The sequence below is a fragment of the Diplotaxodon limnothrissa genome, linkage group LG19, assembly GCF_057381915.1.
Source record: "Diplotaxodon limnothrissa isolate DT_005_m linkage group LG19, D_limnothrissa_male_GT1.1, whole genome shotgun sequence".
Lineage (NCBI taxonomy): Eukaryota > Metazoa > Chordata > Actinopteri > Cichliformes > Cichlidae > Diplotaxodon > Diplotaxodon limnothrissa.
Genome location: NC_140614.1, coordinates 29,648,195 through 29,662,200, shown reverse-complemented (window position 1 = coordinate 29,662,200; position 14,006 = coordinate 29,648,195). Strand labels below are relative to the sequence as shown.

At 38.9% G+C, this 14,006-nt stretch overlaps 1 protein-coding gene across 2 annotated transcripts; it reads right to left on the bottom strand.

Moving 5' to 3' along the window:
- Nucleotides 1-10,824, bottom strand: ivd (isovaleryl-CoA dehydrogenase). Of its 2 annotated transcripts, none has more exons than XM_085342748.1 (13): nt 10,804-10,824; nt 10,515-10,650; nt 9,633-9,722; nt 8,221-8,272; nt 7,886-8,055; nt 7,694-7,787; nt 5,428-5,558; nt 3,549-3,645; nt 3,351-3,444; nt 2,279-2,360; nt 2,045-2,149; nt 1,712-1,784; nt 1-905 (listed from the first exon to the last, which is right to left on the bottom strand). In XM_085342748.1, the coding sequence occupies exons 2-13, from the start codon at nt 10,644-10,646 to the stop codon at nt 772-774; spliced, it is 1,254 nt and encodes a 417-aa protein (XP_085198874.1). In that variant the 5' UTR covers nt 10,647-10,650; nt 10,804-10,824; the 3' UTR covers nt 1-771. The 2 variants fall into 2 exon arrangements, with proteins under 2 accessions (XP_085198874.1, XP_085198875.1); XM_085342749.1 differs by lacking the exon at nt 10,804-10,824 and adding an exon at nt 10,750-10,766.
- Nucleotides 10,825-14,006: the final 3,182 nt, after the last annotated feature.

The window sequence follows — 14,006 nt, the reverse complement described above, 5'->3', positions numbered from 1 at the left end:
CACAATGTACAACTACATAATTCTTTGCAGAAAGGAAGACAAATCTGAGAGATTTCTACAGACTGATTTTTATTGTATACAAACAGTGACATATGCTCCCAAAAAGAAACAAATGCTAGCAGAGCGCTGACAGACATTTGCCCTTTTCACATATTTCAGTTTGCTTTGAAATCATGTTTCTGAAGATCTGAACTACAGTTAGATTCGATTTCACACTTACAAATCAAGAAAATTCAGACAATGATGGCGGCAACGTCATCAGACTTGTTTTTTTAAACTGTAGTGATAATAAGTGAGGTAACACTGAGCCCCTATATGATACACGGTTCTTCAATGCAGCCAGTGAGTGTAAAAGTTGCACAATTTGAAACATGTTGGCTGAAGGGTTTTTAGTGTATACCTCTCTGTGACCAGCGACTGCCAGTAACCTCCAGCAACCACACAAGGAATACACATTTCAGTGACCAATCACCAAAATGATTGGGCCTTTATCAACAGATTTCACAGCAACTTCTTGCTACCTGGTTGGAGAATACGAACATTTTTGTACTGTAGCTAAAAAAAGTCACATAAAGGCCACTTAATGTAGTTAAAATTGCTTTTCATTATGTCGAGTTCTAATATCACAATTTCATAATGATCTGTTTTGACTGAAACTAATCAAAATCCTTGGTGACAAGTTCTTTTGTAGAGTAAGGCCTTGTGTGTGTGAATAACTTTTATCATCCACAGCAAACCACTCGCAGTCTTTTGGTGATCACCCCCTCAGCTTTATTTGAACAAGGAGTTGAAGGCTCGTCCAATGATGAGTCTGCGAACTTCACTTGTCCCGGCACCAATTTCATACAGCTTTGCGTCACGCAGAAATCGCCCCAGTGGGTAGTCATTGATGTAGCCATTGCCACCTGACAAAGGACATAAAGATGTTAGTGCAAAGTTACCGAGTAGTAACAGAGCTCAAGGGTGGCCATCTGTTAATCAACAAAAACCATGTTGGAATATCAGATATCTATGTCTCCAAAACAAAATGAATGAAAAAGTGACTTCATATAGGCACCTCAGCAAATAAATTCTATAGATCTACGTCAGCTCCAGCAGCCAGTGACTGTCAGAGCAGAACAGATTAAAACAAGTCAGACTGTTGTTGCGGTTTATTAGGAAAGAATCAGTGTAATGGATAAGGGGTTATCACATCAACTAATTAGTAAGAGGTTTTTACACATGAACTCCACAAATTGTCGGGCGAACTAAGCTGGTAACAGATCACAGTGCTGCCCTCTCACAACAGGAAAAATATGTGTTTCAGGCACATTCTCAGTACTAGAAATCCTCCAGCTGGTTTAACAGGGTCTGCAAATAATTTGCAAGAAGTCAGACATGTGACCTACACTCGACTCTTTTTCAAGTAAACTAACAAGGTTACACTCATTTAATGAATAATCTGACTGCTACAGACATCTTTGTTTTGTGCAGTTTTGCTGGGTGAAGCCGAGAAAAGCTCAGCTATAGTCTACGTGTGAAACTGGCTTTAGGGGAAATCCCTCATTTTACTATGAACTTTCTTTCTGTTAACTAGACCTTCCTAACAGCTGTGTGTTGGTTGCAACCTGAAATATGTTGTTTGTACATTGTACATTGATTAAATCATGACAATTTCCTCAGTTTAAGAATCTACTCTCATTTCATTTCAGCTCTGGTTCTTGGCACTCACCCAAACATTGAATCCCATCCAAAGCAACCTGAGTGGCATTCTCAGCACAATACAGGATCACTCCAGCACAATCCTGCAAACACACAAAGCATCACAGTCACTGAGTTAGACAAGAAAGTCTCTACGGAAAGAAAAAAAACAAGTAACTGGATGCAGACTTGAAAATGAGAACCTTTAGGATCCAACAAAAGATTATATATTACAACATTTTCTATAAAATTCTTATTTAATGCTTAAAAGGGGCCATTATACAGGATATGAATTTAGGAAACTTCTTGGCTAAAGTGACTGACTGAGTGCTGCAGAAGCAGACGTGATTACAAATCTTCTCACCTTTGCGCTGAAGTGTCCTCTGTCACAAGCACGTGCAACACTGTACAAATACTGCCGACAGGCGCTCAGCCTGGTGTACATGTCAGCCATCTTCCCTTGCATCAGCTGTCAAACAGATGAACATCAGGTCAGTCTGACTTGAGTAAACGTGAATTAAACAAATCATTAAACACAATGGCCGTCAAAATATTTGAATTTTTATTCTCTGAGGAAAGTGAAAAATGAAGGCAAAACCTGAAAGTGTCCGATCTTCTGTCCGAAAGCCTCTCTGACATGCAGATAGGGAATAGCAGCATCCAGAACCGCCTGCATGATGCTGAAACACAATATGAGGATGTCACATTAAATGAAATGTGTCACATCTCTAAGGTTATAGGACAACATTCAAAAAATATATGTTAAACATGTTTAACTAAATTTAAATTACAGGACAGTCTGGCCAATGAACTACCAGAACTTTTCTGTAATTGTACATGTTTATCATGTAGTTTCATTGGTCTGGGCCACTTAAGATTAAGGTGAGCTGTATGTGGCCCATGATATAAAAGGAGTTCCTGCATTAGCCAATCAAATACTGCAAATCAAATGAACTTAAATTAACCACTATACAGAGACGTGAAATTTCAGCTTTGAAACGGCACAAAATATCACTTCATCAAAGTCAGCATGGGCAAACACCTAATGTGCATGGAGTCGTTACGGCAACACGGGCAAAAGTCCGGTGACGTCATGTGTGCGACATGAACACCACAACAAAGGAGGGCGTTGAGGCAGCGGTATATACCTGCTGCTCGGTGTATAGCTTTTCGTCCAACTCGCGGGCCACAGTGTTGCGTTTTGTGCAGCCATTTTCTTTCTTACTGGGCTTTAAAAACGGCCGCATCACGTGATGCCACTGACTAGCCAATCGGTGGCATGCAGTCAGTTGAAGTCACATTTTTGGATTGCCTCAGATCACTTGGAATCTCAGCCAAGTGGGTACTAAAAAGGTGGCTAGTACCAGGTGCTACCACTTAATGGAAAACCCTAAAAACCAAGTGGAGCTGAGCCAACCTGAGCAGGTAATAGTGGAAAATGGCTGTGTCAGTCCAGGCTCAGCATGCTAATGAACAACACATAAACCAACTTCTCGCACACCAAGTCCAGTAACTTTCAAAGCTGAAGCACACACTCACAGAATCACTGGATACAGCATTTATGTACTAAAATACTTGGTCATTTCTAATTAAATCAACATGTATATGTGATTAGATATAACTTGACATCAGTGTAAACCAACCAGCCAACCTCTTCTGGTGAACCTTACCCAATAGGTCCAGATGCAAGCACCAGTCGCTCCAGATCTAAGCCGCTCATCATCACATACACGCCTTTGTTTAATGGACCCAGGATGTTCTCCGCTATAAAAGACAGGAGAAACGAAAACAAAATAAATTCCACGCTGATAAAAGACAATCAGTTTGCATTAGGATGACATAAAGTAACAATGCATAGTGAGGCACACCTGGGATTTTGCAGTCTTCAAAGATGAGCTCACAGGTGCTTGAGCCTCTCATGCCGAGTTTGTCGAGCTTCTGTGCGGTCGAGAATCCCGGTGTTCCCTACACAAAGCGTATATATAAATGCACAAATAAAGACACTTGTTTATTATTAGTACACCTTCTTTTACTGGTCGATTTCCAGACAGAATGAAAATAGCAAAAGTTATACCTCTATACAAATCTGGAAACAAGCACCATTTCACAAACTACAGGCCTGTCTCTTTACTACCCCAATTCTCAAAAGTTCTTGAAAAACTGTTTAAAAACAGACTGGAAAAATTTATAGATAAACATAAACTACTCACTGAGAGTCAGTACGGATTCAGATCAAGCAGATCAACATCATCGGCACTATTAGATTCAATAGAATACATCACAAATTCCATAGACAAAAAGCAATATGTGGCTGGGTTATTCATAGACTTGACAAAGGCATTTGACACTATAGATCATGATATATTAATAAGAAAACTGGAACGTTATGGTGTCAGAGGGGTAGTTTTAGATTGGGTCCGGAGTTATTTAAGTGACAGAAAGCAGTTTGTGAAAATAAATGGTGGTTGCTCCTTATGTATGGACATTGCTTGTGGTGTACCCCAAGGGTCAGTTTTGGGTCCAAAATTCTTCAACTTGTACATTAACGACATCTGTAAAGTGTCCAAAGTATTAAAAATGGTTCTCTTTGCTGACGATACAAACATTTTTTGCTCTGGTGATGATCTGCAGAATTTATTGGAGGATATGACTAATGAAATAAGTAAAGTGAAGTTCTGGCTTGATAAAAACAAATTATCATTAAATTTGAATAAATCTAAACTGATGTTATTTGGAAATAGTAGTTTAAATACAAATGCAAAGATTCAAATAAATGGTGTTGATATTGAAAGAGTCAGTGAAAATAAATTTCTGGGGGTAATAATAGATGAAAAACTTAACTGGAGAGCTCACGTAAGATATATTCATTCCAAAGTATCACGAAGCATTGCAGTACTAAACAAGGCAAAACAGGTATTCGACAGAACATCACTTCATATTCTCTACTGTTCACTGGTTTCACCATACTTAAGCTATTGTGCAGAGGTCTGGGGCAATAACTATAAAACCACATTACATTCACTTTTTACTCTTCAAAAGAAAGCAATTCGAATCATCCACAATGCAGGTTATAGGGAACATACAAACTCACTATTTTTGCAGTCTGAAATATTGAAAATTGACGATATAGTGAAATTCCAAACAGCACAAATTCTATTCAAAGCAAAAAATAAAGAACTGCCAGGTAATATTCAGAGTATGTTTTTTTTGAAAGAAGGAAGTTATAATTTAAGGGGTTTTTGTAACTTCAAAACAATGAAGGTACGTACTACAAGAAAAGGCTTTTGTGTTTCTGTTCAAGGAGTGAAACTATGGAACAAACTGAATATGGAATTAAAGCAATGTCCAAACATAAAACTGTTCAAAAAGAGTTATAAAAATACGATCTTCTCGATCTATAAAGAAAAGGAAAATATTTAAATTAAGTGAATGTCTCTATTTAAAAACAAACAAACAAAAAATTCATGATGTGATATTATAGTATATCAGAAATCTGTTCACTATTTTTATTACAAATTATATCAGTAAGGAAGCTGACTAAATATTCACTGATAATTTATGGGACAGGGGTGGGATTAAATAAGTGTATACTTCTTCCCACTCCCTTTCAACATGTAAATTAATCAGAATGTTTTTTTGTATGTAATTTGTATAGTATTTTTTTTTTCTCTCATTTCTTTTCTAAATGTACTTGTATATTGTTCACATGTTGAAATAAATTACCAATCAATCAATCAATCAATTTACCTTTTCGACAATGAAAGCTGTGATGCCTTTTTGATAGGCCTCGGGATCCGTTTTGGCATACACAATAAGCACATCGGCATCCGGGCCATTCGTGATCCAGAACTTGTTTCCATTCAGAACGTAATAGTCTCCTGTGAAAAGATTATGTTCATATAGTAGTTACTTTGTAATATAACAATTTCAGGGCACTGCATTTTCCAACAACTTAAAAATTCTCTCTGGGCTTTGTCAAAATACTGACAATCACCCACAGCTTGAAAGGCAGTACTTACAAAGCATGAATGCTGCCTCCAAACCTCATGGCTTACACCTGATGGCAATGATTCTTTCACCAAGTGGCGCATGTGTGGAAGCACTAGAGAGCTGTGCAGCTGGTAATTTTGAGGATTTGACATTTGATATTGTCATAAAAAAAATTTAAAAAATTAAAAAAAACAAAAGGCACTGATACTATTTTGGTTCTCTTAGGCCTGCCAGTAGATACTATCTGTCTCTTCACATCTTTTTGCTGTTAAGGCATCACATTTTCCTGCTGGAATTCATGTTTGTATATATTTGCATTTGTTTTCACCGGCCTTGGGCAGTATAGGTGCTTGGCATTTTGGTCTTGTTGATGCCTTTGGCTTATGCCAAGCTCTTCATGGACAGTCCTAAAACTTTTATGCACACAACCTCTAATATTTCTATTTATGTTGAAGTTTGAAGTGGAAAAACTGCTCGTCATTCAGCCAAATATACACAATAGACTGTATATAAAAGATGGACATGGCATTTGAGTTTGAAAAGTGAAGTGCCTCAAACCTGCATTATTTCAAATGGCAAGCAGACAGCGACTTTGACTGTACAGAGGCCCATTGGAGTACAGTGCTTCGGCTCCCTTGATCCATGACTTCATTAACAATGTTTTATAATGAGTTTATGTTCTTAGTTTGTAGTTTCAAGTCTTAATGAATAAAATACGATACATTTTACAAATAATCTTCCCCATTTGTGTCCAGAAGGAAGATAACACAGGGTATGCTTTAGGATGAGGGTTAGTGTGCATGTTTCCCTCAGGGTCTTGATCAGATCCACCACTGCCTCATCACTTCACCAATGAGTGACCTCATGGTAGCTATGTTGATCTTTTATATACAGTCTATGTATTAAAAAAAAAAAAAAAAAAAAAAAAAAAAAACACTGCCTGCATCCACTGCAAGGAGACAAACCTATCAAAGACATGTGAGAACTTTGCTTCACAGCAGTGAAAATTTTCTCCCCATCCCCGAATGTCGCACCAGGCAGCAAAAGTAATTCATCCATGTTCTTCACCACAGCTTGAACCCACCCCAGCAGTCCCTGAGCAAGCAGTGGGGTGCAATCTGTACAGGTTATCACTCCATCAGGAGGCTGAATCAGTGAAACTGAACAACACATTCACCTATTGCCAATTTAGAATCAGCAGCTAAACTAACAAGCACTGTGGCAGGAAGTACCAGGTAGAAATCTGATGCAGGTACAAAACTGTCTTCCTGTGAGCTGATGGTGCTAACAAGGCTGCGAAAACAGCAGCTCAAATAGTTCTATTCATAACTTGTTTATGACATACGCAAAAAAAAAAAGCTTTTAACTTCAATACTTACATAATACAGTCTATAACCTCACAAACTCCATTTTAAAAAAGCCCGACTTTTTGTTGCTGCTGTCACATCTTATTAACTATCAAAATAATGTTTTCAGATAAACAACACAGTCAAATTTTATGCCTCTATAAGCAGCTCATACTCACAATCTGGCCATGCAGCACACACACGACACCTTGCTGAGTCTGACTCATTTGTACATTTTCAGTGTGGTAAATGCCAATAGCATTTCTGTCAAACCCTGAGCTAATAAAGCCCTGAAAACTCTCTCCCCCCCCCCATCAAGAGAGTGTCCAACACATATCTATTAACATACCATGATAATAGCTTTCAGAAGATGTTCTTATGTAATAATGCATTCAGATATTAATGATTTTGAGGTGAACAAAATAATAGAATAATTAATCCTTCTTCTTGTAAAGTCCTTGATATTAATAGCACTCAATAAACACACAAATAAAGCTACGTGACACTGGCAAAGCGGACCAAGAGTACAAAAAACAAACACAAAACAAACACACAGATCTGTAAGACCAAGAAAGCTAATAGCAGATCTTATTTATGTGCTCCACATACTGGATGTATGATTAAGCTGAACATTTATCATTACCACAGAGAAGTGAGTCACAGTTTGGGCGTCTTACCTTCTTTCTTTGCTCTGAGTTTCATTGACACAACATCAGAGCCAGCATTGGGCTCACTCATTGCCAGGGCTCCAACATGTTCTCCTGTCAGTAACTGGCAAAGGAAATAACACGATTAATGAAATAAGTAAACAAGCTCATTACGTTCAATGTTTTTCGATAATATTTAAACATGAATTGTTTGATCCTGACCTTCGTCATATACTTCTCCTTCTGCTTTTCATTGGCGTGGCGTACCAGCTGGTTAACGCAAAGGTTAGAGTGGGCGCCATAACTGAGACCGACGGCTGCTGACACTCGTGACAGCTCCTCCATCACAATTATATGATCTAGATAGCCCAATCCTGTGCCTCCACATTCCACTGAAAGGGATATACAGTGTGAGCTGAGTGTAAACTCGCCTAATAACAGCTAAAAAAAAAAAAAAAATAGAAACCTTTATGCCTTGATATGAACCATAAAATATGTGTTAGACATAACTGTAACTGTATGAACTGCCTGCTACATAAAAATCACAGCTGTCACACCTGGAGCAGTGACGCCAAGAAGTCCCATCGTCCCCATTTCTATCCAAAAATCCTGTTTAAGAGGGAAAGCAGAAAGTTAGTAGAAACAATACACTGGAGGTACAGTTGAACATGCATATCTACTAGAGCTCAACCAATAGTAACAGCCGATATTAGCTATATATACATATATTGGTGTCATGCAGCTGTGGTCAGATGTTTACATACAGTCATCATGGGCATGAACGTCACGACAAATTTGGTCTTTTAATGATTTCTTTGAACTGTTCTCTTTCCAGGAATGCTTGTACAGCATCTTTAGAGACTTAAAAAATACAAGTGGTTGTTTTCCTGTGGCAGCACAAAGAGGATTTGTTTGATTCTCCACTCATTGGCTTGACCAATGCTCAGAAATGACTTGTAAGTAATTGCAGATTCGTCAGTTCACACAGTTGCATGCAGGTAGAAGTAAATTGGATGTGTCACAACTTTGCCAAGTTCTGGAAGAAGACCCAAACTGTCACCCAAGATGAGAGGAAACTAGTTAGGAGGTTCAGGAACAACCCAGAAACCACCAAAGCTCAAGCCTGAACTGGAATCCCCTGAAAAGAAGCCCCTGCTCCAAACCAAGTTTTAGCAGTGGTTTATGTATATATTTGAGCCTATACATGTACTTTTGAGCCTGTGTGGATTAGAGAAAATCCAAAATAAATTCAAACTTGTGAGCCAAATTCTTGTTTTTTAAAGTTATTAAAGATGTATGCTTTACAATCGCTCCACCCTAGAAAAAGAACAGCTTAAAGAAATCGTTGAAAGTACAGTAAGCTTTTGACAACCACATTTTCCGATATGATTAGATATAAAAGTGCTTTTTTAAATGGTAAATGGCCTGTATTTATATAGCGCTTTACTAGTCCCTAAGGACCCCAAAGCGCTTTACATATCCAGTCATCCACCCATTCACGCACACATTCACACACTGGTGATGGCAAGCTACATTGTAGCCACAGCCACCCTGGGGCGCACTGACAGAGGCGAGGCTGCCGGACACTGGCGCCACCGGGCCCTCTGACCACCACCAGTAGGCAACGGGTGAAGTGTCTTGCCCAAGGACACAACGACCAAGACTGTCCAAGCCGGGGCTCGAACCGGCAACCTTCCGATTACAAGGTGAACTCCCAACTCTTGAGCCACGATCGCCCCGTGCTCAAAAAGCAATGCCGATTCCTTTAGAAAAGCCAGCTGAGCTCACTGGATTGCTTACGATACTCAGAAGTGGTGGTGCAGGATACAGCAAGTAAGGAATGTCAACAGATGTATCAACAATGTGTTGTTTTCTTTTACCACCTAGAAGTACTGTCCCCAAGTTCCATTACTACTTGGTACATCAGCTACAACTTTCTGAATTTTGTCACTTGTGCATTTCAACTCACCCGCATTCCTGGGAACTCGTTCTTCTTATCGATCTCGTCGGCATGAGGTGCAAGTTTTTCTACAAAGAATTTGCGAACTGTTTGCCTCAGCTGTGGAAAGGACGTAAAACAATTACTTAGCAAAAAACCATACCTGTAATGACTGTGCTGGGAGGATGAAGATCATAAAGTGACGGCTTGAGAAAGCTTTTCACCTGCCTGGAGATGGAGGTAAGTGTGTTGTTTGATTTACAGGTGGACGTGTTGTTTGCCCAATCATACTGAAATGTTTTAACTGGCATTGCATGTATATTTGACTTTATAAAAGGTCTGGGATCTGAGACAACTCCTTCCATCCAATCAAATCCTGTATATGAACCCCACCCACCCCCTGCTCTCCTTGCAGCCTCGGGTCCAGTCTCCTTCACTTTGCGCAAAAATATACCCGGCCTGCAGTCACCTTTGATTTGATTTAATATCGACTGTAAACCAATGTCGGCATCAGTCACTCCATTACTACCATTTATTACCACAACCTACTTTGTAAAGTCATACGTGGAAATTTAATAAAATTGTTTAATAATGTAACTAGTAAAATTAGTTAAATAGACCATTTTCTAATTAGATAAATGTAATTAGATAAATTAATCGAGTATTAGTCGGTAGCTTTTGATTTTTTTCATTTAATTTGTAGCTGTTAGCTAACTTATGTCATCACGTAACGGGGGACGGTGTCCTCGCAAAACTGTCTTCTTTTATTGCCCTTAAAATTCACAAAACTATACAACACACTAAAAATGTTGGTCTCTGAGAGTATGTGATTGTTTTAATGCCTGCGGTTGACACGCACAGACACAAGTGTGCACTTTGTTTTGCTAGCATTAGCTAGCTAGTGTGGCTAACCTGTATCTGCTCCTCTGTGAGTCCGTTCACTACGTCGTCTATGGGGATGGCAGCTCCGGCACAGCCTCTTCTTGTCACCGCAGGGATGAATAACCTGGAGCCGAGGCGAAGTGCATTTCTGACAGCAAACATGGTGCTGCTTGCAAAATAACAAGGATGAAGGTTAGACCACGGATGAACGTCTGAGGTCTCCTGCCTGGCTGTCTTGTAGCAGATAAAAGGGAAGAGGTCTCACTCCGCCAATATTTCCTAGTCCTACAAAAGTAGTCCACGCTGTCGTTCTTCTTACCTGAAGGGTCGCGCAGGCACAGGAGTGCGCTTAAGTACCCCGCCGCGTATGGAACGCCAGGACTGCCATAATGAATTAATTAAATACATCATTAAATAATTAATTAAATGTGGCAATAATTAATTAAAATTGGAATTAATTAATTAAATAAATAGTTATGACACATGTAATTAATTAATTATTGACACATTTAATTAATTATTTATGTATTTCACATTTTAATTAATTATTGACACATTTAATTAATTAATTATTGACACATTTAATTAATTATTTATGTATTTCACATTTTAATTAATTATTGACACATTTAATTAATTATTGACACATTTAATTAATTATTTAATGATATATTTATTTATTTCATTTTGGCAGTCCTGACGCCTGGCTCTCATCATGAAATAATTTTATCTGTCAGCCTCACCCATCAAACTCAGGGGGCGGGGTTAACGCTGATCGAGTCAAAACCATTGCTTTGGCCTGGTGGCCATTGTTTCTAGCGCACAACAACCGGCATGTGGAAGCTAACAGAACTGAGCTTTGAAAAACCCTGTTTGTGTGTTACCAAATACCGTTTTAATATTTTTTTAGCCGAGAATGTAGTGGTTTAATCTTCATGTGTCTGGTCGGTTTGTCAAGATACAGCCTCTTTGCAAAAGTGTTTCGATGATTTCGGAGATGTCTGCCCAGTCTCACGGCAAAGCGTGGGATAGACCCGCTCGCCTCGCAAGCAATCCCACCGACAAAGCGCAGGCCCCGGTACACAGCTGTAGTAACCCCCGCTGACTTCTTTTACTGAGGTTATATTTATCGGTGTTTTATTTCCTGATGTTCTTATGTGTCCTACGTGTTTCAGTCGCCAATTCTGAATTATAACTAACATTAAAAACATGTTTAAGGAGGAGAGAGAGCAAATAAATCTGTTTAACATCTGATCTTTGGGTTTTTGTTCAGTAATCAGCGTGACCTGTGTATAAACGCATAAAAGAGATAACGTTGGTGTTTCCGTCATGTAGTAACTGCTGGCTTTAACTGTACAAAGGTTGTTCGACACTATGAAACACATACAGACTTCATGATGTTCGGCTAATATTTTTATTGTGAATATTAATCATGCTGACCTCGCTCTGTACACCACGCAGCGAGGTCAGCATATCCACGATATCCTCAGCTCCACGAGTTAACACAAAGTTTCCCAGCTGACTATCTAACTGCCAACTATTCCAGAGACGTGAAAATATACAGCATAAAGAAAAGTGTAAGAGACTCAGCAGCAGATTAGAATAACAGTTATACATTTAATAAATCACCAAATGAATCCAAGAAACGAGCAAACCTGTTCCGACAATTTGAATTTGTATTCCCTCAGCTGCAGACTCGCTGCTGTTTAAATGTTTGAAAAGGAAGATTAGATATAAACAAACGTATAGTGGCCTCAGCAGGCTATTACTGAAATACACGTGCTATATCATAAACTATGATATAAATAGGGAGGTCCTATTAACATGTTTAGTCTTAAAGGACACCTTCCTGCCTTTAGTCTCATTCATGAGCAGTATTAGTTTTCTTCTAACATCCAGAAGTCTGCACCATGTGTTTCATAGTTTGTAACAAGCCTTTGACAGGTAAACATAACATGACCGAAAAAGCAAAAAAAAAGAGAGAGAGAGAGAGAGTGTGTTGAGATAAGAAGAGAAAATGCTCTCAATTATGGAGACAGACAAATGGTTCATTTATGTTTGATGTGTGTTTATTCCTCCCTAAATATCGTCGGTGAAGTTCGCCATGCACGTCAGATTTTCCTGCGCATTTTTATACCTCTGCCAACAGAGAGAGAGAAAAAAATCACATTCTAACAGACAGCTGGTGCTTAGAATACAGTTGAATAACTATTAAAAAACAGATGATATTTAGATGATAGTTCAGTCTAACACATGTGCCAGTGAACCATTAAACGTCTGTGAAACTATGCAGTTATGAAACGTAACTTTAACCTCAGCCAAACCGATTTGCTCAGTTGTAAATAAAACAGCGAAGTAAACGTGACCCGACAGACAGAACCTGAGTGAATGAAGTCCAGCGTTTAACCACTGAGAGCTAAAACTCACCTGAGGTTTCAAAGCTGTGTGCCGGTGATTGGACATCAGCCGCTGATAAAGCTGGCTCGCCTATAAAGTGCTCTGTAAGGAAACAAGCTCCAGCAGCTCTGCGCTCGGGGAAAACACTATATTTACTTATCTTGTGCAGAAAAATGCGCTGACATTGCGTTATATCGAGCACCGGCTGCCCAGTTAAACTGTGACTATCACCAGGTAACTAGGCGTGTTTCTTGAATTAGCAGCAGGTGTTAAACAGCTGACAGATGAGGAGGAGGATGCATGCAGGTAAACTGAGGGTCTGTTAAGCTGATTGCTGGTTTCGTGAGAAAAATGTCAGCTCGTTCTTTATGTTACAGAAGCACAGAGACACAAGACCAGGCGGAAAGAGACGATCGTTCGGTGAGAATCTGCGAATGCAACATGTGGAACACGGAGAGTGGAATATGTAAACAAACCGGTTAACGTAACCCCCTCGGTGCACTCTGCATGCTAATTGTTAGCAGAGCTAGTGAAATCTCTGAAAACATCTGAGCACTTTTGCAAACATGTTCTATGTTGACAACCTGACCAGACATACGTCGCGACATTCGCGGCTAAAACACTGTTAAAAGTGTAGCTGGTGACAGAAAAACTACACCACCACCATTGCTGCCTGTGATTTGATCTGCATTCTGGGATAACTGGCTGCCCCAAGTCTGCACAAGCAATCGATTATCTAGGATCGACCTGTTTTGACTTACTTTGCACGGCAACCAATCAAATGTTAGAGAAGCTGCATGGGCAGCGTTAACCCCGCCCCCTGAGTTTGATGGGTGAGGCTGACAGATAAAATTATTTCATGACGAGAGCCAGGCGTCAGGACTGCCAAAATGAAATAAATAAATATATCATTAAATAATTAATTAAATGTGTCAATAATTAATTAAATGTGTCAATAATTAATTAAAATGTGAAATACATAAATAATTAATTAAATGTGTCAATAATTAATTAATTAAATGTGTCAATAATTAATTAAAATGTGAAATACATAAATAATTAATTACATGTGTCAATAATTAATTAAAATGTGAAATACATAAATAATTAATTACATGTGTCAAT

Coding starts and splice junctions, on each gene's coding strand:
- ivd (XM_085342748.1), bottom strand. CDS start 10,646: ATGTTTGCTGTCAGAAATGCACTTCGCCTCGGCTCCAGGTTATTCATC. Junction 2,361..3,350: donor CTTGCATCTGGACCTATTGG/GTAAGGTTCACC, acceptor ATTGTGTTTCAG/CATCATGCAGGCGGTTCTGG. Junction 2,150..2,278: donor AGAAGATCGGACACTTTCAG/GTTTTGCCTTCA, acceptor TCTGTTTGACAG/CTGATGCAAGGGAAGATGGC.